Source organism: Gopherus flavomarginatus, chromosome 9 (genome assembly GCF_025201925.1).
Source record: "Gopherus flavomarginatus isolate rGopFla2 chromosome 9, rGopFla2.mat.asm, whole genome shotgun sequence".
Lineage (NCBI taxonomy): Eukaryota > Metazoa > Chordata > Testudines > Testudinidae > Gopherus > Gopherus flavomarginatus.
Window position 1 is genome coordinate 62,240,076 of NC_066625.1, and position 25,083 is coordinate 62,265,158.

General features: G+C 40.3%; 1 protein-coding gene across 1 annotated transcript in view; it reads left to right on the forward strand.

The window, feature by feature from the left end:
- MTMR10 (myotubularin related protein 10) overlaps window positions 1–25,083 on the forward strand; it is a 63,832-nt gene that overhangs the window by 32,987 nt on the left and 5,762 nt on the right. Inside the window, exons 6-13 of the mRNA XM_050967938.1 lie at window positions 14,098–14,188; window positions 17,893–18,052; window positions 19,077–19,164; window positions 19,304–19,392; window positions 20,883–21,013; window positions 21,426–21,495; window positions 22,006–22,076; window positions 22,801–22,970. Of these exons, the coding sequence (XP_050823895.1) occupies window positions 14,098–14,188; window positions 17,893–18,052; window positions 19,077–19,164; window positions 19,304–19,392; window positions 20,883–21,013; window positions 21,426–21,495; window positions 22,006–22,076; window positions 22,801–22,970 (870 nt within the window). The remainder of the gene's footprint in view (window positions 1–14,097; window positions 14,189–17,892; window positions 18,053–19,076; window positions 19,165–19,303; window positions 19,393–20,882; window positions 21,014–21,425; window positions 21,496–22,005; window positions 22,077–22,800; window positions 22,971–25,083) is intronic.

A 25,083-nucleotide genomic window follows, 5' to 3' on the forward strand; every position in this document is an offset into this window, starting at 1 on the left:
AGAATGCTGAAATTTAAATATGCCTCCTGGAATCTGGACAAGTATTTTCTGGCAAATGCTTGGAGTTCCAAATTTGTCAAAAATTCCAAGTGAATGTTTGGAGTTTACTAAAGGCTGAACAACAGGACCATTCATTGGCACTTCCTGATACGTTGGCGCTGGACTTTTTAAATTCTGGGAAGACTGGTGTAGAAAACGAGTCTGATTCCTTCGGGGGGAATGTAAAAACTATAAAATCCTAGATCCAAAACAGATTAGATAGTTTATTAGCTATGTTCCTATTTTCAGTGTTTAAATAAAAGGGAATTTCCTGACCTGCAAACTGGTTTGTACTCCTCAAACAGGCAACCTAGACTGTTGACATGTCCGATGATGTAGACTTTCCTGCTTCTCCCATTGAATACTTCTCTGGCTCGCTGCACCTTTCTTTTTTTAAACAGGAAGATAAAAGCAACTTGTACAAGCAGCATATTCTGTCTGGCATCACCACTTTTATATGCCTAGTTAGTTGACACTAACAAAACAAACCAACCAACAGGTTCTTTTAACCAATAAAGAATTGGGAAGGTTCAGTAGCTGTATTTGATGAGCAGAAACTCAGTTTACATAACCATTTCTGCTCATTGACCCATTGGTCTGGACAGGAGGTATATGGTATTTTGAATATATAAATGCTATGTAAATATACATCATTATAAAGGATGGTGCCTGTGATCTCTAAGTGAGTAAACTTTCAAATTTCAAATATTAGAATGTGTTTGCTAGAGGGAGTGGGGAAAAAACAGTTACTGCAAATCTTAACTTTTTAATTATGTGAAAGCTGTGCACCTACATAATTTTGAAGACCAAAGTACATTCAGGTGGTGGTAGCACCTTTCCTTCACTGGAGGGCAAAATGACAAAAAATCAACTTTCTGGCAAATGCAGAATAAGAACACTTTATATATGTAACTGAAGTTTTGGTCCAGTCGGGATTTTGTGTAATTAGATTATTTTAGGATGTAGCTTAATCAGAGAAGAAGTAACCTATGATATCTTGCATCAGATGCTTCTGTCTCCAGCCGTTTAGCTTACATCTTTCAGATCTCTGCTGTGACATGTTTGTTTTTTTTTTTAATCTGGCTTCTATTTCTTCCCTGCCCTTTTTTTCAGCACTGAGTAAGAGACTGTTTTGTCTATTGGTGAATCTTTGTGAGGGGAGCCTAGCCAGCCTTTTTACACCTACAGTTTTGTGGACTCCTTTAATATTACTTGTGCACTGTCCATGCAACATTAATTGTGGATACAAAATTATGTCTACAATTCTGCCTACAATAAACACTGGAATAGATTGCCTAGGGAAGTTGTGGAATCTCCATCTCTGGAGATATTTAAGAGTAGGTTAGATAAATGTCTATTAGGGATGGTCTAGACAGTATTTGGTCCTGCCATGAGGTCAGGGGACTGGACTCGATAACCTCTCGAGGTCCCTTTCAGTCCTAGAGTCTATGAGTCTGAGTCAATTTGTGGGTTCAAAAAAGGAGGGCCACATCTTTAAAAATCAGGGCCTTCCGAATTCTATTGGGAGAAAATCTTATCGAGTTTTCTTTGGCTCAAAGGTGGCACAGTGTGTGTTAAGCTACATAAAGTTCTAGAGAAATCCCAACTTTTCCCCTGGAAAAATCAAAATATATATGTGTCTGCTATACCATTTTTTGCCTGATTAATTTGTGTGCCACTTCTTGTGCTAGGTTATGAACTATTCATGAAAAGTATGAGCTGCATGGAATTGTATATTTATAAATTCCTCCAAGGGCTTGTGGATTGGACAATTTAATTTAAAGGATGCCTATTTCAAATATTGGGTAATGAAACTGTAAAGCTCAGCAGTTGTGTCATGAACTGTGAATTGGTTGGACTAATTCAACTGAAGACAAATGTGAGAGATTTATAACAGAAAAGGGTGGCCCCAGATAGCATTTTTTTCCTCTCTTGACATTTAAAATAATTGGGAAGATAAGTCAGATAGTAGAACTGTAACAGTAGGTCAGGGTCAGATTCTGTTTCATTGTCTGAGGCAGCCTCCATTTAAAATCAGAAGCCTACCAATGAAGCAGTTGTAGTGACTGAACTTCACTGATTTATAAATCAGATCCCAAACATGTCATTTAATTTGGAAAATTAGCATAACTGAACTTGGCTGTGCAAGTCAGAGCAGAGGAATTCCCCTCGGGCTCCAAGAGTGAGCATGATCTCCTTAGGACAGTGTTCCTCTGTGTCATGAATGAAGTCACTGTTGAAGCAAAACAAAGACACTTAGAATCACCTTTTTTCACTGTGTCTGTAGAAGACCTTGAGATATCTAAACATAGTAAACATCAAAAAATGTATTCACTGCTGGAAACTGGGACAACTTAAGTGTTGCACTCTGCAAACTGAGACTGTGTCTTACTTTTAAAAGCAGGTATTTAGAAAAACTTAAATAGAATCATTTAAAAAACCAGCTTTGAATTCCTCTTAACCTTTTCACATATTTGGTGTTTGGAGACCTGATACTGTATACACCTGTAAAGAAGAATAATTTGAGTCATGTGAATAGTCCCTTGAAATGAATGGGACTATTTTCTCTGAGTCAGGTTGTGTGCGTCAGTGGTTGCAGGCTTGGGCCCAAAGAATGTGGTCTATCCCTAAGGAGAGTGAGCTTAGGGGATATTTTGTGGGGAGGGGAGAAGAGAGGAGGAGGAAGAATAGGCTCTAGTAGCAAAGCCATTTGTTAGTATTCCAGCAGATATGAGACATTCAGGAACTGATAGTACTAATCTGTGTCTAAAATGGAAAACAAATAATTTTGAAGCTATTGTAGCCGATATAGGGGACATATAGTTGATTATTTGACTGTGTCCATAAACAAATATGCTGTGTTAATGATACTGTTACAACTTTAAAAGCTCATTTTTTCTGATTTTCCCCACGTACACATCATACCCAAACTGCCCAGAAAAACTTTAAGTGAGGATGCCAGAATGTTTGAAATTTCAGGAGGATTAATTTATTTTGGGGAAAATTATTATGAAGGAGTTTGAAAATCAGGATTATAATAAGAAGCTAACTTCAGTCTTAACTATGGAACAGCAGCCAGTGTGCTTCTTAAATGCTCGCTTGCACTCTTAAGTTACATGTCTGTTTGAAGGGGCATGATATAGATACAAGGTTGGGCCACTGAATCATGGGGGAAATCTCCAGACCCATCATTATTTTACAATTTGATTCAGCTGTTTTGCCCTTAAATTAAAGCTGAGAAGCCTCCAAAAGAGTGAAAACCAGTTGAGTGTGGGAGGAAGGGGAATTAGGAGTAAGAGGGTTGGGGAAAGGCTTAAGCCAGGAAACTTGAAAAGAGAAGTAATGGCTATTTTTACAGCTTAAATTAAAATTCTTGCTTTTCATTAAATTCAGTTATGATTAAATGTGGTAATAATCAAAAAGGACTGCTGTCTTATGGCCATTATAGCAGCTGGCTAAATAAAGTGCAATTTAAAATGTTTGAAATCTTGGGGACTGATATTGTACTGACTGCACAGATTTTTCTATAATATATCACTTAATTTTAATTCCTAAGTATTTGGTGCAACAATATTGAACTGTTGTTTAAATATCAGTCTGTTTTGCTAATGATACTATGGACCAATTTCAGAACTGTCAATAAGACTGACCAGGGATGCATCATTCTGGGATATTATCACTTCTTTGGTGGCTGCAAGATTTTGCCTTTGGCATGTTGCCTGACAATGCATGTGGGACTTGGCAGTACAAAAGAGTGGCGCACGCCCTGTAGTGTCCTACTGTCTAAATATATCTGCAATTTCTCAGTCTTTCCAGTCTCCAATGCCCACATCTCCTCCTCCATTTCTCTGAGAAGCCTTTTTAAAATGTGTAGGGTGTATGAGATCTATGTTATATACACATTCACATAATTAAACAGGGAAAAGGAGAAAAAGTAATCCAGGCCAAGTCCTTATTTCTGTCCAATCAAAACCAACTCTTCCCCCACAAGTCATAAATATTTTTAGGGGTGGCAGGGGAGGGGAGACGCTTTTTTTGTATTCAGTTGTCACCTTCTGTACACAGTGATAGTATTGCAGAGACCCAACTTTTCTTAACCTCGCAGGCCCCAGCATTATCTTCTTTCAGTTCTTTATTTTTCATTTGAAATGTATTTAAATAAGCTCTTTAAACAACTTCTTTTTTTTTCTGCCTTAGTTTTATTCTCTGCTGCTTGTTTTCGCTTCTCCTGATTACTCCTAGGGGCATTCTGTGCCAAAAAATTAAAAATTCTGTGCCAAAATAAAAATTCTACACACAGTATTCTAAAATTCTGCAATTTTTATTTGTCAAAATAACACTGCATAATCACACCAGTTTCAATTATTTTGGTAATTTATTTCGTAATACCTGTCAGCAAGTATGTCTGTAACAATACATACACTCTCAAAAATTCCCCAAGGAGTAGAGTTAAAGAAACCCCTATGACAACCCAGTTCCTATTTCTCTCCCCCTTCCCCTGCCAGAGCACAGCTGGGGGCCAGACACTTGCAACACCTCCCACCCAGAGCACAGCTGTAGGCCTCCCTGGCCCAGATACCCACACCCCCTCCTCTGCCAGAGCCCAGCCATGGGGCCCCCCCCTTGCCCAGACACTTGCCCCCTACAGCCCCAGAGCCCAGGGATCCAGAAGGAGAAACAGCCTGATGCTTGGTCCCAGGCTTGCACAGTTTCTTGTGTGCCATCCTCTGTTTCCCTCAAGGGCATGCTGGGAACTGCAGCTGCTGGGAACCCTCTAACTCCCTCCCACTCCCCCCCAGCAGTGTCATCTGTGGCCACGTCCACACTACAGAGTAAAATCGACATTAATAAAATCGATTTTATAAAACATTTTATAAAATCGATTTTACGCGTCCACACTAGGGCACATTACTTTGGAGGTGTGCGTCCATGGTCCCAGGCTACCGTCGATTTCCGGAGCGGTGCACTCTGGGTAGCTCAGTAAAAGAATGGGACCAATAACTTCGATTTCTGTCCACACTAATCCTAAATCGATTTAGTAATATCGATTTTAGGGTTACTCCTTTCGTTTAGCTGGAGTACAGAAATCGATTTTAAGACCCCTTAAAATCGATTTTAAGTGCCTTGTAGTGTGGACGGGTACAGCGTTAAATCGATTTAACGCTGTAGTGTGGACCTGACCTGTGTGTGATCTGGGTTCTTCCAGGTCCAGCAGCCACTAGTGGCGGCTAGCAGCACTGCATACCATTTCTGTGAAGGAACGAAAATTCTGCACGCACAACATTGATTTCTGCAAAATTCTGCATTGCTTAGTGACTTGGAATTCCCCCAGGAGTACCTGATGTACATCAGACAGTTCATAGTCAGTGGGCTTGTATGACCGGCTCACACAAAAGGTGGCTGAGCACACTCCAATTGTTTGCTGCACAAATCATGAAATTAGTTATCTGTCAGATTCAGTGATACAAAAGGTATGATCTTTGTTGGGACCTCCAAGGCATGTATGTCTTTAGAGTCTTTGGAGACATGGGCCCCTGGAGTGATTTCTCAAAATGAAACAGTTAAGTAAATTTTAAAAAAAAAAATCTGTATTTCAGCATTTCTCTTAGGATCTAGTAGAAAATACTGTGCAATTCAATAATTTAACGTGCATGCATAAACAAAGATTCTGAAATGAGAAAAAAATGCAACTTAATCTTCAGTGTGTAGAAATAGTTAGATCTTACCTGTTATCTCTGTTACCTGGGGTTCTTTCAACCCAAAGCTCTTGGTAACTTTACTCTGCAAGGAGGTGTCAGGAAATAAATCAGGGACACACGGCTGTCCGACCGATAGATGGCTGGCACAAACAGGACAACACGAGTGCTTTCACTTACAGCTAAACTTTACTAGTCTCAAGTACTTATACACTTCCACAACAAATTAGTAAAACACCCCCAACCCTTGATAATTACCTTGAGTGTGGCTCTCGAGTGACACAGCGGCAGGCTTCCAGTGGCCAAATCTTCCATCTGCCGGTGGGGACTGCAAGATGTATCCAGAGGGAGAGTCCAAAAGAGTCCCCAAATGAGTCCCTCTGACTCAAGCTTTTTCCCCTTATTTATACACTAGTAATAGAATGACATGTCCCTTAAAGAAACCCTGTTAAGTAAGCAGTTTCAAGCAAGAGGTTCCTTCTGATTATTGATTAACAAGGAGTGGGTTTTTTCAGAGTCTGCAGCTCTGAGACCCCAATAGACATTCTTGCTCTTTTAAAATGCATGTATCAGCAACTTCAACACAGTTCTTATCAGGAAGGATGCGGGGTCAAACTGCCCTTTCTGTGACACCCCAAAACCCCCTCCCCTCCTGCCTTGGTCAAACTGAGTTTGCTGAATGGCCAATTTTCAGCTTGCTGACTAGGTTGCTTTTTAACAATAAACCATAGCGGTTTTAGGCACTTTACTGGTTTGCCAAAGTCTGCCCGTACAATCGACACTATCTGTATTGTTACACACAAATCAAATAGATGCTGCATATAATTAGCCTTTATGGGTTTGTCTATGCTGCAATAAAACAGATGTGACTGGCGGGTGTCAGCTGACTTTGACTCAGGCTGCAGGACTATAAAATTGCAGTGTAGACGTCTACTCATAGGGTCTAAGAGGCCAGGTTCCAGCCCAAGCCCAGCATTTGCACCACAATTTTATATCCCTACAGTCTGAGCCCCAGGAACCCATATGGGGGTCTTATTGCAGTGTAGACATATCCTATGAATACCTACAAAGTGGTAGAAAACTGTCTTAGCATTTAAAATTGGACTGCGCATGGCATAAGATCTCTGGACAGTTGTCTGAGGCTACAACACTAAGAGCTAGGGGTCTGATTCCCAGTCACATAGACGCACTTGAGCTAGCTCTCATCTGAACTAGCACCCTAAAAATAGTAGCATCGCTGCAGTAGCATGGGCATTGACAACAACTGTGCTAGCCATCCTGAGTTCAGATCTGCCTGAACCTCTTGGTGAGCTCATTGCTTCTACCACTTGCTGCCATTGTAGGTGTTACCGCTGCTGCCGTTTTATTTTTACTATGCTAGCTCAGATGAGAGCTAACATGAGTACCTCTACATGAGCTGGAATCGCACCCCTAACTTGGAGTGTAGATGTAGCCCGTGTGTTGGGATCAAGAGGGTTATTTTTTCATTGTGCCAGAAGAGTATTTGCAAGTATGGAACATTAATAAACTGTATTCATGGAACTTGATTCAGTCCTTGTTACATGCCTTTCCATCGGCAAACCTCTACCTGGAGTGGACAGTTGCAGTGCCATGGGGGGCCTGCATCCTGCTAGTGAAACCATAAAAGCAGATGGTGTGGGCTGAGGAGTTGAATGGCCTGCACGACCAGGGGATGTGCTTGTCTGGTGCATGCTTCCTGGTGCATGCTTCCTGCAGCTTCCTCTAATGGAATGGCTAAGGAGCTTGGATCCTAAATTAGAGCTGCTATTCTCTGTTAGAAGTGTGGTGGGGAAGGTTGCAGTGCAAACATCACCTGCGTTTCCAAGATGTGGCATTGCTTTTGGGGCACCACTGGTACAAGGAGATGCAGTTTGCACAGTGAGCATTGATAGGGGTAATTAAGTCCACTGTTTTTACTTTTTATTTAACAATCTCTCTTTTTGTAAGTGAAAACTGTTCTCCTGTTTTTTAAATGTTTCTGAATATCTTTGGTTTGCACAATTGCAATTGGCAAAAATACTGAACGTTTATCAGTTTGATACAAGAACACTCCCTGTAAAACATATTTGTCTTCCAGTTTGAGCTTTCAGCATCTGACTGCATTCTGCTGAGGTCTATGGAATTTGCTTGTCTTTAAAGTCCCAGACAGTAAAGCTACTGTATGGAGTTTTAGAGTCAGGAATAAATAGAACACAAATACAGCTTTAGTGCTTGTTAGCAAATAAATTGTGGGCTGTGTTAATTTCACTGGTCTAAAATTCCAACTGAAGATTTTAGCAGAACAAAATGTCAGTATTTATATTGAAGAAAGAAAGGCCATGACTCTACACTATGATCAGCACAGGTGGACTGCTGCATCTGCGAGACACTTTATTCGCTTCATTGGGGGTTTCTGTTGATGCAACAGTTCGCCTGTCAGAATTGAGACCTGAATTGGCAGTTGCTGTTCTATGTGTTTCAGTTGTTTGCTTCATGGTATATGAAAACTGACTTAAATCTTATCTAATTTTAATAAAAATTTCAGCTTTTAGGTTTTGCATGTGTTCCAGAGGGAAATTAAAGGTGATTTTAAAAGATTGTTTATATATGTATTCATGGTGATTTGGGATCTTAAATAATTGGTTTTGTTTTCAACTCAGAAATTACAAGAACATTTGTTTATATGTTAAAACAGAATTAGACAGGCGGGCAGGCATGACCTGGCGGTGGGGGGAGCAGGCAGGTGAGGAGCAGGGGGGCTTGAGGAGGTGAGCGGGCAGGCAGTGTGGGGGGGGGGGTAGGTGAGCCAGTGCCAGGAGAAGGAGATTGAGGAGGGGAGCGGGTGGCGGGGGGTGAGGAGGTGAGCCAGGGGGTCGGAGGCTGAGGAGGCGGGCAGGCAGTGGTGGGGGAGGGTGGGGCTGAGGCGGCGGGGGGTGCTGAGGAGGCAAGCGGAGGGCTTTATACTTGCAGGGGGGAGGGTCAAGAGGCAAGCGGCAAGTTGATGGCTGACCTGTTCTACTGATCTTGTCTCTCATAAAAATTGGTTCTTTTTGCTGCTTTTCTCTGAGCTGAGGGTTGTGCTAATGATGCTTAGAAGGGTTCTCAAAGGAAGGTGCTTTCTTCTAACCCTCAAAGCCATCAGTATGTCTGCTCTTCTCTCCCCGTTTAGCCCACTTGACAAGTTTAATTGTCCTTTGTCTGGCTCCCACCCCTCTCCAAGGGTTGTAGCTCTCCAAGGTGCCTGCCTTCCACGCCTTCCTCAGTCATACCTCATTCATTCAACAGGGCAATCGATTACAAAGTGGGGGGAAGATCTTATTCTACTTCTAGCAAAAAGGCTTTTTTCTTTTACCTTAATTATACTACCTTAAGGGCCCGCTATAACATATTACCAAGGTTCAATACCGCTGTTTCGGCGGGGTGATGCTGGGGAAGGAGGGTTTGTTTCCCCAGGGCGGGTGGCACGCGGGGTGGGGGTGGGGTTGTTTCTGCAGGGCCAGGTGGTACTGGGTGGTGTTGTGTTTCGGGGGGGCTGGGCGGTGCTGGGGGTGGTGTGTTGGGGGGGGGGAGGGATGGTGAGTTTCGGCCCTCGGCTGTTTTCTTTGGAGTAATATGGCCCTTGCTGCTTTATGTGTTGTGCAGGCCTGACATAAAGTATATCAAAATTTCACATGTATGACTTCTAGCAATTCAAATGGAGGTATCCTTTTTTTGTGATGGCTAATGGCCTTTCCTACTCTTGGAACTCCGTGAAATAGCTGAAATAGTTTTCTAAATGGAGTATACTAATCAGTATTGTAATGAGCCCCATGTTTCACTTTGAGTTTAAGCACTTTTAAAGAAATGGACCAACCCTCCTCCTCCACCTGTGTAAAAAAAAAAAAAAAAAAAAAAAAAAAAAAAAAAAAAAGCCCAAACAAGAATCTGCTTAATTAAGTAAGCAGTTTCAAAGCCCCATGCTAAGTAACTTTCCAATGACTCCTTGAGACTGTAATGACATCACACCGGACCTGTTTTGTACTATAGTTTCATTGTTGAACTGAAAACAGTAATATAGGAGAAGAGGTATAGGGAACTGTTCCTTTAAAAGGATTTGAATGACATTTATAGTGTGCAAAAAATAGTTTGTAATTAGTCAGTATGCAGCCATTGAAAGTTGGTTCTACAAATAGTGAATGTTCTCATCAAAAGTCAAATCAAAATGAAAATATAGCCACTCAAGTTCCTTTTATGCATAAGGACTAGAAATACTGTAGTATTCCCCACACAGAGTTAAGTCTGAATGTGCTCTCTGACTTTTCTGAGGCATCGTGCCATAAGTTGTATTAATCCCTTAATGGCCTGTTCCCAGCAATCTTGTTTTCCTGTGTGTGACTACAAAAAAATTTCCCCCATAACAAATGAAACAAAACACAAGAGAACTTTCTCAACCTCTTGGAAGCAAAGAATGTTTGTTTGTTTTTAAATAGTGTCCTAAATGTACCTATCTCTGCTGTACAGGGGTTAAAATGTAGCAAAATAAAGAGGTAGTAGGCAAAATTTAATGAAGTACAAAAGAGTACCTAATAGAGTGGGGTGTGATTTTTCTAGTGGTGATGCCTGCAGTTGTAATTCTGTGTATTTGGGTCACCATCCTGTAACGTAACCCAAACTGGGCCACATGAGCTAATAATCATACTTATGATCTTCACCCTTAAAATTACATTAGCTTGATGATGTCTCTTTGCTATTGAATAGGACTGCTTAGTATAAGTCTTAATATAGGTTTAAAACTTTACTCATTACAAAACCTTTAATAGAATAATTTTTTACAAGTCCAAGTGGTGATACTGTATTTATTGTATATTTGGGATGTGAAGAGGCACAGCATATATGGCTAGGTTCCATTTCCTCATCCATGAGGCTGAAAATCAGAAATGGTGAGCACCTACAACTTCAGTGTAGTAATATCAGTACAATATTCAGTAATATTAGTGCACTCAGTACCTGTGAAAATCTGGCCCACTGTATTACTTTTCATATGTAATTTGATACAACTTTGAATACACAAATAATTAAAAGCGTATCGCTTTATAAAAAGTACTTTTGCCTTTCAAAATCTAGCTCCCTATCTTAATGTTTCAATCAGGGATGGGGAACCATTAACCCACAGAAAAAGCCACTCAGGCCACACACAGCCCTGTGGGGGAGGGGAGGTTCAGAGAGTCAGGGTTTCCCCTAGGCTCTGGGGTAGGGCCAGAAGTGAGGGGTTCAGGGTGTGGGAGAGAGCTTTAGGCTAGGGCAGGGGTTGGGGTGTGAGAGTGAGTAAGAGCTCCAGCTGGTGGTGTGGGCTCTGGGGTGGGACAGGGAATGAGGGGTTTGGGGTAAAGGAAGGGGCTCTGGGCTGGGGCCAAGGGGTTTGGATTGCGGGAGGGGGATCAGGGCTGGGGCGTGGGATTGGGGTTGGGATGAGGGTGTAGGGTCTGGGAGGAAGTTAGGGTGTGAGAGGGGGTTCCAACCTGGGGCAGAGAGTTCAGGGTGTGGGCTCTGGCCGGGTGGTGCTTACCTCAGGTGGCTTCCGGTTAGTGGCACAGTAGGGCTAAGGCAGGCTCCCTGCCTGTCTTAGCTCTGTGCTGCCCCCAGAAGTGGCCGGCATGTCCTACCCCTAGGCAAAGGGGCCAGGCAGCTCTGTGCAGTGCGGATGCGGCCCATGAGCCATAGGTTCCTCATCCCTGGTTTAGATAGTCTCATTGTATTTGAATGCAATGCTATTTACTTACTAGTAAGTGTGTTTAAAAAAGATAAATAAGATAAAATTCCTCAGTGTACATTCAGTACAAGTGCTAGACATCCTGCATACACGTGCAAAATCAAAAGCATCTTTAAGATGTTCAGTCCATTATCCTGTGGCCAGCAGTAGCAGAGATCCCATGCAGGAGGACACTTCAGTGCTTTGAATGTCAAGAAACTCTCTGTAGTAGGTCTCAACAGCTCCTTGCAGAGCAAAGTAGTTTTTAATAAATAAATCTTTAGTGAGATTTTTAATGACTTTGACAGGTGGAATTTCCTGAAGCTAGACTTTTGGAGTAGATTTAATGTAGTAAAATGACTTCACGGTCCTCAGATACTTCCTTTGGAGGTGAAGGAGGCATATTTTAGTAAAACAGCAAAGTTTGAGCATTTACTTGGAGAGGAGGAAGAAGGCAAACACAAAGCCTTTAAAGTGAGCCCCACTTGGCACATGAGGGTATGAAAAGAACGTTGCTCGGAAGTTATGGGGGCTTTGCTCCGTTCCTGAGATTTGGCCCTTATTGTTTCCTTCTGTCCATTCTGGTCAGAATTAAAACAATTTGTTTTTCTATGATGATTACCCAGTTTTGCAGGTAAAGAATGATGGAGCTAAATTATAATTGAAATTTAGGGCCTGCTCCTGGAACGCTTAGGACACTGTTAAGTTTACTTATGTGAGAATTCCTCTTGGGTTCATTGGCGCTATTCAAGTGCAAACACAAATACTTGTGTTTGCAGGATCAGGCCCTAATTCTGACCCTGTGTTTTGCATAGTGTGTAACCTTACTGAGTGAGCCTCTGTCTTCTGTCACATTAATTTCTGATGCTGTAGTGGAAACAACTGTTTATGCTGTGTGGTGAGGACATAAGTGTTCTACAGTTTTGGTGCTCTGCAGCAGTGCCCGTCTTAAAGGTAGGGAAAGTGACTTAGCCTGGTATACTCTGATTACTGTATCATTCTTAGAAGAGATGTTGGGACTTGCCGAGTTCACAGGCATTCTTATATGGTAAGCAGGTGTTTCCTTGTCTGACTAAATACCAGTCAGCTAGAGGCAGAATTTCTAAGGGCAAGACACCAAGTTATCATCAGGCTGCTGTCTGGCTCACATTGCATTTTCAAGACTATTCAGGGAATGGAGAAGACACAACTTACTGATATATCTAACTCAGGCCTTGGCTACACTGGCGTTTTACAGCGCTGCAACTTTCTTGCTCAGGGTTGTGAAAAAAACATCCCCCTGAGCGCTGCAAGATACAGCGCTGTAAAGTGCCAGTGTAAACAGTGCCGCAAGCTAATCCCCATGAGGAGGTGGAGTACGTGCAGCGCTGGGAGAGCTCTCTCCCAGCGCTGGCGCCACGACCACACTCGCACTTCAAAGCGCTCCCGCGGCAGCACTTTGAAGTTTCGAGTGTAGCCAAGCCCTAATTGTAAATCCTCATGCCTGGTCAAAACAACGCAATAGCTTGATTTTTTCAGAGGGGTTGAAATTGTAAGTTGATGGGAAGCTAGAGGTGCTGCGTCCCTTTGAAAAACAAGGCAGAAGTGACTATTGAGGGAGGTGGAGGGATAGCTTGATGGTTTGAGCATTGGCCTGCTAAACCCAGCGTTGAGAGTTCAATCCTTGAGGGGCCATTTAGGGATCTGGGGCAAAAATCTGTTCAGGATGGTACTTGGTCCTGCTGCCAGTGCAGGGGACTGGACTCAATGAGCTTTCAAGATCCCTTCCGGTTCTGTGAGATTAGGTATATCGCCATATAATATAATAATAATTAATAAGGGAGACAAACACTCATATCATAATGGAGATTTGGCCATTCCTTATTCCTAGATAATCCCTTTACTTCTATGCCAAAAGTCTTGGAGCCATCTGTCTCCTGCATCAGTAAATGGGATTTATTTTGCTGCAGGATTGACATAACTCCTGCAGGCCTTGGAGGTTAAAAATGGGAGGCTGCTGTTTCAAGAAATAATGTGAGGGTTGGTCTCTAAAATGCAAGACTAGTGATTGTTATGATAGTGCTTAAGAACCAACCAAGAATGAAGCCCCGTTGCGCTCTTTTTCTCTATCTACTCCCCTCTTGTTTGTACATAGACACGTACACACCAGCTTGGTAACTCACATCCCCTGCCTGTATGTTGTTGTCTATATGCTGAGAATTTTGGGGGGGACTCCTGTAGCTGGCTGACCTTTCTGCTAAAAATTATTAAAGCACAAATAAATTATATTAGTTAAATCAGTCTATCAGTCTAAATTATATTAGTTAAATCATTAAATCATCTATCAATTGTAAGTGCAAGTCACTCTATATATAAGGTCAAAAATTCATCTATCTTTACTGCTATGACACTTTTTTCCAGCAAATATTAGCCACTTTAACCAAATATCAAAATATATCATAAGTCCTTCTCTCTAGTCAAATCTGGCAATATTACATCAGACCATTTTTTAATTTCAGTCTTTTGTTATATTCTTACAGTGCCATAATTCCTGGTAATCACTCCTTTTTTTATATATACAGTTTTGATTCTTACACTAAAGTACTTTTATATTCAATAATGCTGAACAGTAGCAACAACTTTATTTTTTCCTAGGTGTGCCTTGCAGTAGCCCATTATTCCCAGCCAACAGATCTCCAGCTCCTCTTTGCATTTGAATATGTTGGGAAAAAATATCATCATCCAGGTAACCATGTAAATGTTTTTTTCTGTTATGTAATATGTACATGTGTTCTAATATTAGTAAGGCTGGCTACTTTTAGCCAAAAGCAATGGCAAGAGTGTTTTGAAGTTTGCTCTGGAAGGTCACTTCAATTGGTTTACGCTGCATCTGAGCCCCCTAATTTGTGTCTAAATTAATCAGTGTGATGGTAATTCATTATCAGAAACAAAACAATCTTATCTTTATCCAAAAGAAAACTATCCATACCAGCATGAGTACCATTATCTCTCATTCCATCCTTAAATCCTTCTGGTGTGTGTCTATATTGATACTCTTGACACCTAGGTAATCCCCCTTCAGGCAGGTTTGTTTACCTGCCCTTCTTTTGGGAATAAGTGTCTCTTCTGGTGGTATTGCAGGAGGATTTGTGCAACTTGGGACTCCATACCTCCTTTCCTAGAGGCTTACTAGGTATAACCTCCCACTCAAATCTTCCACCACCCCTGCTGAGTTGGAGCACACCCTCTCTGCTCAAGGCCAGTCTCCAACTGAACCTTGTCAGTTAGGTAAGCTTGGAAAAGATGCCTTTGGAACTTGATTTCTAGTGTAACACTGCAGGGTCACTGCTAGTGCTCCCCAGCCAAGACACAGCTAAAAGCTACAAATTCCATCACAGTAAGCCTGCAAATATGGAAAGTGCTATAGATGTGGTTCAGTAGCATTGACAATTTTATTTACTCTGCCATTTGCATTAGAAACAAATGCTCTACCTACTCCAGAAACTGAGTGGATGTCATTAAATTACGGATCCAGATTTTCAAAAATGCTTAAAAGAAGTGTTTGCTCATTTCTGTATATGCCGCATAAGCCCAGTGTGTGTGCACAAAGAGAGTTTCATATGTTACAGGTAAAAGTTGCAGAAACTTGGAAATGGGCAGTTATATAAAAAGGGGCTTAATTAAGATCCACATCCTTCCTCCAGCTGTATAGTGCCATAGTTAGCAAACTTGCAGAGAAGACCACAGCTGGGAACTGGAGAGGGGGAGGCAGATAAACAAAATGCTGGGTCCACCACAACCTCCTTAGAGCCACCTTTACCCCCTCCAGGAAATATCCATGTGCCACATGGGAAAGGAAAAGGACCAGTGGCAGAGCTGCACAAAGTGGGTAAAATAAGCAGTGTGCTAATGTTGTCCCTGTAGAGTTGCAGTGAACCAATGACAGTGAAGCTAGTGGTCTTGCTCCATGGCAGTGGCTTGGAGTAGGGGGGTTGAAGAGCATTTCAGAGGGGGAAGTCCCACTGTACAGTGAGCTGTGCTCTGTGGTGGTCATGGCTGGGATTCCCTAGTCCTCTGGTCACTTTTCCAGCACTGTATTCTACCCACTCTGCACCCCTGCCTGTCCCATGGAAAATGGAAGCTGCAGTGTCTGTCCATTATTTCATCCCCTTCTCTGTGCTTTTGCACAGAAGAACATCATATAGGTTATATTGCGTTGTGTTTTCTTCTCAGTGCATTTTCACCACATGGATTAATAATATTAGTATTTTCCACTGTGAAAAGACAACACAAAAATCACACAATTGAGCTTTTTTTCTCACCTGCCCTGAAACTACTGGAGTTTTAATCCTGAAGCGAGATGGGGGGAATTATTGCATGCATATATATTCCACTGTTCTGATTTCAAGTAAAAGTTGAAGTTCTCCCAATCCCTTCCTGATCCCTTTACTCCGTCCTCCCCTCCTCCCCCCAAAAGAGAAAAAATATTGTGAGCAAAGGGCCAGATTCTTAAATGTATTGGGAGTTGGGCCCCTAACCTGCTCAGACACTTTTGAAAATCCCACTAACTGCCTAGCTGCATCTCTAGGCACCTCATTATCTTTGAAATCCGGTTCCAGATCTTTTGCAGGATTCTTCATGTTTTATGTTTTGTCTTTAATGTGTGGGTGAATATAAAGCTTTTTAAAATATGGGACTGATAGAACTGGCTTGACATTTTGGTAAGCTTCCTTGCAGGGTTTTGTCAGTGTGCATCAGTGCCCAGCCTGCAGCATCTCCTGCTGTTCCACTTCTGGGCCTGCTGGACAGAGACTATCACTACTGGTATCAAGCTATGTGATGATTTTTGTGATACACACAGATGATGATAGGACGAGGTTATCAAATTAATTTTAATGTATGACCTAGTCTCAGACTTTGACCAAATCTGCAAGAACTTGTCCATGTCCTATTTATTTCATAAACATTTAGGAAATAAAAAGAGGAAGCATAAACAAATGATCTGGCCCTCAGCATTATTTTTATGGCAATGAGAGAAATTAAAAAGGACTGCTTTAGTATAAATTCTTGAACATAACTTTTTTCATGTTAAATTCTAATTTAAATTTCTTTAAGCCATCTGGAAACCAGTAAATTAGCTTTTGAGGTGCCATTTGTTCAGGGGTGTAATCTCAAGTCCCCCCTCCCGTAACCTATTTATTTTACATAAAAGATACCATGGTGATTGCCATACTGGAAATTTGTGTATACATAGATAATCAGAGAATTGGTAGAGGATTAAAGCTTTGGCCTATTTAAATAACTGTATACTGAGTGTTAATTGAATAGCCTTTAGGAGCATTACTGCTACTTCTATCTTGATTTTTGGCATAGGCTTCTTTTGAAAAGCATAAAAAGAGAGAGTGCTTCAGTACCACTGAAAAGATTAAATTGTTGATGTATAAACAGCAGGCAAAGATTTACAGGGGCAATGATATGGCCATAATCCTGTAGTCTGATCTGCTTGGACAGATCCTTATGCCCTTGCAGACTCCCATTACAGGCAAAAGAGGCTGCACATATGGATCAGATTATAAAACTAGGGCTAAATTTGTGTCATTCGTTTACAACTAAAATCAAATTAACTCAAAGTTTCAAGAAACAAAATGTAATTCCACTGAGCATGGTTGATCACCTTCTTGTCATATAAGGAAAGAACAGCGGAGTTTAACTGAGTATCATGCTATAACATTCTAGCCTGTAGAACCAAGGCTGTTCTACATAATACCCATCAGGATGAGTAATTTATTGTGATAAGTTAGTAAGACCTAAACAATTTTTACCCTAGTCTTTGTGTTAACAACAAAAAAAATTATCAACAGCCTCTTGCACATCTTTCCTGCCTAGAATGCAACCCCCGAAGGCAAAACTGTTGAAATAGTGGAAAGGAAGACAAGGCAGCCCTGATTTGGAAGGGTTAGGACTCAATAATAGCAAATCTGTGCTCAGAATCTTTACTTTTAGTGGCAGATGGTAACTGAGCTACAAGAATAACTAACTTCTAACTTTTAACATAGAATTCCCTCTTTTAAAAAAAGAGTAGCGCATTATAGCCGTTAAATATTGTTGTATGGGTGTGGTTTTGACATGTTTTAGAAGGAGACCCCATGAGTTAATGTGACACTTTTGTTTCCAATTTCCATTATCCCTTAGCCTCTGTTTTGCAGAAACTGGCACAGCACAGTTTTTCACTGCTTGGTCTGTTGAAACAGAAGGAAAGATACACTGGTCACTCTTGCATATTGTCCAACAGCACCACTATTTGTTAATCTTGCAAGTGGCAACATCCCTTTTAATAGAGAGACTCACCTATCTTTGTGTGGGAAGAGATAGCGCTATAGCAATTTGCATGACGAAGAACTGAAAGGGATGATTTTAAAAATCTTCAGTTGATTATTTTCCCTTTCCTAGCAACTGTAAATGGAATAGACCCAGGAGGTGGGGGCAGCGGCTGTGGTCAACAGACTCCTTTATTTGAAACTTACTCTGATTGGGATAGAGAAATCAAAAGAACAGGCGCATCAGGATGGCGAGTTTGTTCAGTCAATGAAGGTTACATGATCTCTACTTGGTAAGTTGAAACAAAGAATGAAAAAAAACAAGCTAATTCGACTCTGGCATCACTCTAGTGCTCTAATAGCTGTGGGAGAGATCAGATACTTTTAGAAAAAAACCAGCTGTATTCTGATGAGAGATGAGTGTTTGTAAAGGTTCAGAATTTTTTTATAAAGGTATCTGAGGCAATCTCCTTGAAGAGATGCCACCAGAGTTAAAGCAACTTGACTATCTTGTGGATCCCATAGCTAACTAATATATTCATATCAAATTAAGTGACAGGAAAAAAAATCAAGGTTTGTTTTCACTGTATTCTTCATAGTTTTTATCCTTCTGGTACAAACGATTATTATTGGTTAAATTTAACACAAATGCACATGCCTGTAAAAGAAATATTAGCAAGATTTGAAGTTTTGTAACAGGAAATGAGTAAAATAATGAGATCAGTTTGACCAGCTCTGACTGTTGCTGCTAAAGTGCTTCTGTACACACTCATTTATCTCAGTGGCCCGCTTTTGGTCTCCATCCAGGGCTGGTGCACTACAGCACTAAGACTAGTAAACTACCAGTGCAGCAAGTGGTACTGTGGATTTCACTTCCTGTTTGGGCCAGATTTTTTTGGCATGCTTTTATTTGTTTTGGTTGGAGGCAGGGAGAAGTATGTCCCTCTTTGCCCTTTCCCCCAACACGTACACTGCTACAGCTAAGGATGGAGTGCAAAGGTGGTATGTTTTATTTTTCCTCCTAATAGCCAAACAGTTGCAGTCGTGGGACCTAAGAGTGAGTGGCCCATCCACGATAATACCAGAAGTGCTAGTATCGTGGGTGACTCACTAGGCACATGCAGTCAGCATTGCTATCTCCTTACAGTGATAAAATGTAGCCCGTATAACTCGGATTGTCATTCTGTGGCACGTGTTATTGTGCACTGTCACTCCTTGTTATGTCTTCTAGATTGGATCCTTTTTTTTTTTTCCAGAAAAGTAGATAAAACACGTGAAAGAAAAATGACTTATCTGTGTTGTATTTTTTCCCCCCAGCCTTCCGGAATACTTTGTAGTCCCATCTTCCTTAGCAGATCAAGATCTAAAGCTCTATTCCTACTCTTTTATTGGAAGACGAATGCCCGTAAGTGTGAACTTTATTCAGTTGCTAATCACTGTTAATGTTCATGACGGTGATATGTGTATGAGTGAACATGGTTTGTGTACTGTATGTAGATACTCATGCTGTCAGGCAATACTAACAAATTATCTTTTTCTGTTAGCTTTGGTGCTGGAATCACTCTAATGGGAGTGCTCTTGTGAGAATGGCCAACATTAAAGATGTATTGCAACAAAGAAAAATAGATCAAAGGTAAACAATAACCTAGCATAATTTCTTAACCAGATATGTATAATATGAGGCAAATAGTGCCTGTATGGGATACTTAGCTATACTTCATACTTGCAATGAGAATTGCAAATCAGAATATCCTATAGTTGAGGGAGCTCCTCCTCCTCTTCCCTCCCATTTTGAGTAAGCTCATCTATAGGCCCCCAGTGTGGTAGGTGAGCTGTGAGCACCCTTGCCAGAACAGGCCACACAAAATGGGTAGGTGGAGGCACGCTTGTATTTCCCTAGTTTTTGCGTTGTGCTTGGCCTTAGATGTCCAGATAACAGGCGTGGGGCTACCATGCCGCAGTCAGAAACAGAAACATAAGTGCTAAGATAGCTTTGACTGCAAAAATTAAGTGGCCGAGCGAGTGTAGTCAGCCAAGCAGGGTTTTTTGAATTCTAGTGGGACTTGATTCTGGGATTTAGGTGCCTAAAGTGACAGTTAGGCACTTAAGTCTTTCTGTGAATCTAGCCCTTAATACCTTGCAGGAATTCACACGACTTGCAAGATCATTTGTTTGGGTATCTTTATAAAATCATTCTCAATATACATGGAAAAACAAAGCCATACATTTAAATAAAACGCAGAGTTGGGCCTCTAGTCAACATCTCTATTGGCATACACTTTTATATGCTGCTTTTGCATCATAGCTATTTTTAGAGCTATTGAACACTGAAAATTGACTATAGATCATCAGTTACTTAGCTTTCATAATTGATACAATGTCCCTCAAACGTTTACTTCAACTGTTTGGGGTTTTGGTGGTCTAGTGATAGTCATAATACTTGAATCATAGCTTTTCATCTTCAACATTACCTAATGCTTGTTATTTGCTTCAGTTTCCCTGACTGTAAAATTAGGATTATAGGTTATGTAACTTTTTCTCAAGGCTATAGAGAAAGCTGGTGTCAGAACCAGGATTGAACTGAGCGTTTAGGTTTCCAGTCCTGTTCACAGATCACTGGCCAGGTCTCGCCTCATATACACTGGAATATATTACAAGAAATATCACGTAGTTGAATACCACCTAAAGGCTTTGTTGCTTACCACGTCTGTACTGCTGTCTATGATAGCTGTTTCTTATAGATCTTTAACAATGTACTGTTTTCAAATTTTCAAATTAATTTAGCTCATGTCTCAACAATAATGAGAACTGAATGTTTCTGAAATATGTGTTAACAATTCTGCCTCCACGTAGCATTCCATATGACCAAAAATGCATGACGTGTATTATAGCTGAATGCGAATCAGATGCTTGTACTCTTCCATTTTGCTGTTTGAGCAAATAGCTTTGCTATGTAAGATAGCTGCTTTTGTAACTATAAGGAAAACCTTTTTTAAAAAAAGAGGAAACTAGGCATCTATTTTTAAGTGCTTTTAGTTGCTTGCACTTCCCTGTATTCTAAAGAACTTATTTTGAAAAGCTTTCCTCCGTGTCCAGTAATGCAGTTTTGGGTTTTTTTGTTAGGATTTGTAATGCAATAACTCGAAGTCATCCACAGAGAAGTGACGTTCACAAATCAGATTTGGACAAGTGTCTGCCTAATATCCAGGAAATCCAGGTTGCATTTATCAAACTTAAACAGTTATGTGTTAATGGTAGGTCACAATATCTTTATTCTTCTTGTGTTGGGGTTTTGTTTTTGTTTGTTTGTTTGAGGCATTGAGGGATATGGTTTCAAGAAAGCAAAGTGTCAGACTTCGTTAGGAAGCAACTAACTTACCTGGAATTGAAATTCTATATAAAGTGTGTTCATATGTGTATATTATAATATAGCTTCTGTAGATCTACATTCTCTTGCTCCTCTTTGAGACCTGGGGTATAATCGAGCATGAGGTAAGCACATAAAATAGTCTGTGTGTTTTTCTGAGGGATGGTGTACCAAGTGACTTCAACTGCAGATTTAAAGGCTTGTGGAAAATTATGGGCAGCATAACTAGGGGTAACAAAACTAGCTACAGTAAATGGCTATTTTAAAATGCACCCAGACATTTACTCTTCTTGCTGCAGAACCTTTTGAAGAAACGGAAGAAAAATGGTTATCCTCACTGGAAAATACTCGTTGGCTAGAGTATGTCAGGTATGTACAAATATTATTACTAGAAAGTAATAATTAATAATGTGTCCTTAATTTTTCACCAATGTTGATATGCAATAAAACAAACACAGATGGGATTTGTATATGGTAAAATGAATGCGATAAATATACAGAGATTCTAAAGATTTACACACTTAAACATTCTGCCTCTGTGTGTTCACCTGAATCCTGAAAAGACACACACAAATCTTTGTAGGATCAGGACAATAATGGGCACCAGGGCAAATGTACAATTAAGAGGCATTTCTGTGGTACTACAATCCTATTGGAAACAGTTGAGGTTTTTATATTACTTGAGTAATATATTAGATTTGGGATGACATTTTAAGAAGTGCACAAGTGACTTAGGAGCATAGATTCCAGTGAAAGTCACTAGCATGTGTGTTCCTAAATCCCTTAAGTATTTTTGAAAATCCTGTCCTCATTTCTTAGAAAATGTGCAGTATCGGTAGTCTTAATTGTTAAATTAAACCACCTTTTTTTTTTTCCTAGATCATTCCTTAAGCATTCTGCTGAACTTGTATATATGCTGGACAGTAAGCATGTCTCAGTAGTTCTGCAAGGTAATATAATTGTATAGCATGTTGTAATTGTCATGATTGGTAGGTTGCAATGTTAAAGCGTGGTTGGTAAACTACAGCTGTGATCTGTATACGTTACTGAAGTGTTGAAAGGCAATGATTTAAAATATTTTCATTTCATAAAATTCCCTCCCTGTAGTTGACTGTACCTGGATTGTAACATAGCCAATAGTACCTGGTAATATTTCCAGATCAGAATGTTTGTCAACTCTAGCTACATTATCTTGGCATGTGATGTTGTCTTGGTCATTCCCCAAATCATGTGCTACTTCTAAGAATTACTTCTGTGTCAGGCAGTGTTGATTCATTGACTCTGAAATTCCTTCTGGAGGTAGTAATGCCAGAAATGGTATTTAAAATAGTACTCCATACCAATTCAGAGTGCCTCTAGGTCAAAAAGAGAGTTTAGAAGCTCTCCATTAATTTCAGCCCATCTCAAATTGTAGGCATCTGGTTTTTTGGACAAACACTTAGCAGGTTGAGTAAGGGTTATTCACATATCAGTACTGTATATAGTTAAGAAACTTAACTATAGTGTGAGGTTCACTGAGATAAAGTTTCTGAGTATATTGAAACACAACAGTCTCAAGATAGTGTATTTTGAAATTCACTAGAAGGAGAACACTAATCTGAATTACCAATTTCTGCCCTCTGACCTCTTTAATTATATACACATATATTCAAATGCTCTTAATGTTTTCCACAGAGGATGAAGGACGGGACCTGAGCTGTTTCATAGCCTCCCTCATTCAAGTAATGCTGGATCCCTATTTTCGGACAATTGTTGGATTTCAGAGCCTGATACAGAAGGAATGGGTCATGGCAGGATATCAGTTTCTAGATAGGTGTAACCACTTAAAAAGAGCTGACAAAGAGGTAACTATGTTGTACTGATAGCTAGATCACATGCATGCAGTGAAATGACTTGACCCCATAAGCTAATGTCTAAAATTTTAATGTGAATTTTTTCAGTACTTTCTAAAGATAGGAAGTTAATGTATAAAAAAAGAAGAAGAATTAATCAGATGAATTTCCTTTTTATCCTCAACTGTTGTATAAGAATCATTAATACACTTGGTGAAATCAAGTGTCACTGTTGATATTGATGTTATAATCATGCTAGACTTGAAAAGGCTTATTCTGTCTTATCCCATGTTTTACAATAATTAAACCATTGGGTCCCAAGACTTTGACCCAGCAAGGATCTCAGGAGCCTCTTTTCAACAGCACCTGTTCATTTCTTCACCCCCTTTTTACATACAAAGCCAGAACACTATGCGGTTATTGCTGCAGTTATCACAATACCCATCTGATAAAGAAGCATGTGAAGCAAAGTATATAGACTGTTTTGCAATTTTCAGATTGCAATCTGTGGCTCACTTGGTGGTGATTCACAAATTGGTGGATGGCAACATGGTACCTGGCTTTGGTGGTCTTCAGACGCTTCTACGGTATTCTAGGCTCTACACTGCAAGGCCTGTAAAATCAGCTGGAAACAAGGATGAGCCAGCCTAACAGTGTCTCTTGGGGTGGCACTTAAGGAGAATAAAAAGAAACCCCCCTCAGGGATTGGAGCCACTAGCAGGAATAGAGCTGCCATGCACCAGCAGCAAAGGACATGTCTAAGAGAAAAGGAAATAATGCAGCAAAGCAAAAGAATAGGAAAAAAGACAACTGAGGCTCAGGAAAACACGTGGAAAATGGGGGAGAAGAGCAGATGAGATTGTTTTTTCAACCTCTTGCAAAGAGCAGAAAGAGACAGCAGAGTTAACTTCTTTTCAGACACTCATTGCACTATAGACAGAAAACATTCATTACTTTCCCAATACTTTGTCAGGCATAGGATTACTGTATTTGAAGCAAGGGTGTTTTGTAATTAATTATGATCCACTGAGATGTTCTTTTGAGATGAATCTTAGTTCACTCTGCAAAAAAAAAAAGTGAAGAAATACCTGAAAGGGAAAAGTTAAATAAAATATTGCTAGAGCGGAAAAAATATATATGAACGCCTCTTGGAATTTCCTCTCCGCCTTAGCAGCTGAATCCAGTGGGTTTTTTCTTTCTGTAGTATATTTTGACCTCATTAAAGTTTTTTTAATGGAAATTAACATTTTTTACGACTCAGACTCAATGGTTTTAATGCCAGAAGGGGCCATTTATGATCATCTAGTTCACTTCCTGCATAGCACAGGCCATACAGTTTTACCAGGTGGTTCCTGCGTTGAGCCCATAACCAAGGAAAAATAACAAAAAATAGGTATCCAGTTAGATAGTTTAAGCTACTCCAGATGTCCTTAAGCTCATCTTAATTTATCTGCAGCCCCACATCCCATACAGTTATTACCAAGATTTGGAGTGGCTGCATAAATTCTAGTATTACTTTGACTACAGAGCACATCCTAAATTTAAAAAGAAACCAACCATCTTTTCTTCCTTCATAGTTCAGTGAAGATGGGTCATTTTGTTTTGTAAGCTAAATTTAAACTGAAATGTTATGAAAATAGACGCAATGATTCTAAATGTGGCTGGAAAGATGCCTCTCCTTTCCAAGTACTATAATTTACAGGTCACAGCCTTCCTGTGGTTTTGTTACAGGGAGAGTTTCTGACTGTACAAGTAGCAATTTAAATCAGTGTTTGAATGAGAACACAGACTGAGAAAATGTAGTCTTCAAAATATTTCCTCCCCTTCCTCCCCCCTGCCACTCACAAAATTCGGTATTTGTTTAAGCCTGGAGGTGATGTTGACACTGTAATTCCTTTGTACCACTTACACTTGTTGGGCAGCACATGAAATCAGCCCATCCTGTCACTTTACATTACTATGGTTTCCTTAGTTATCTGATTCATATAATCACATATTCATCATCATGAGGGTGGAAATGCTAAACTTGGGTATTCGTATTATAGATTCTATGTGATTTCTGTTTAGCTACAAACTTCCCTTTCCTATGAGGAGCATACTGAATTTGTTGTTAGGTACCCTAATG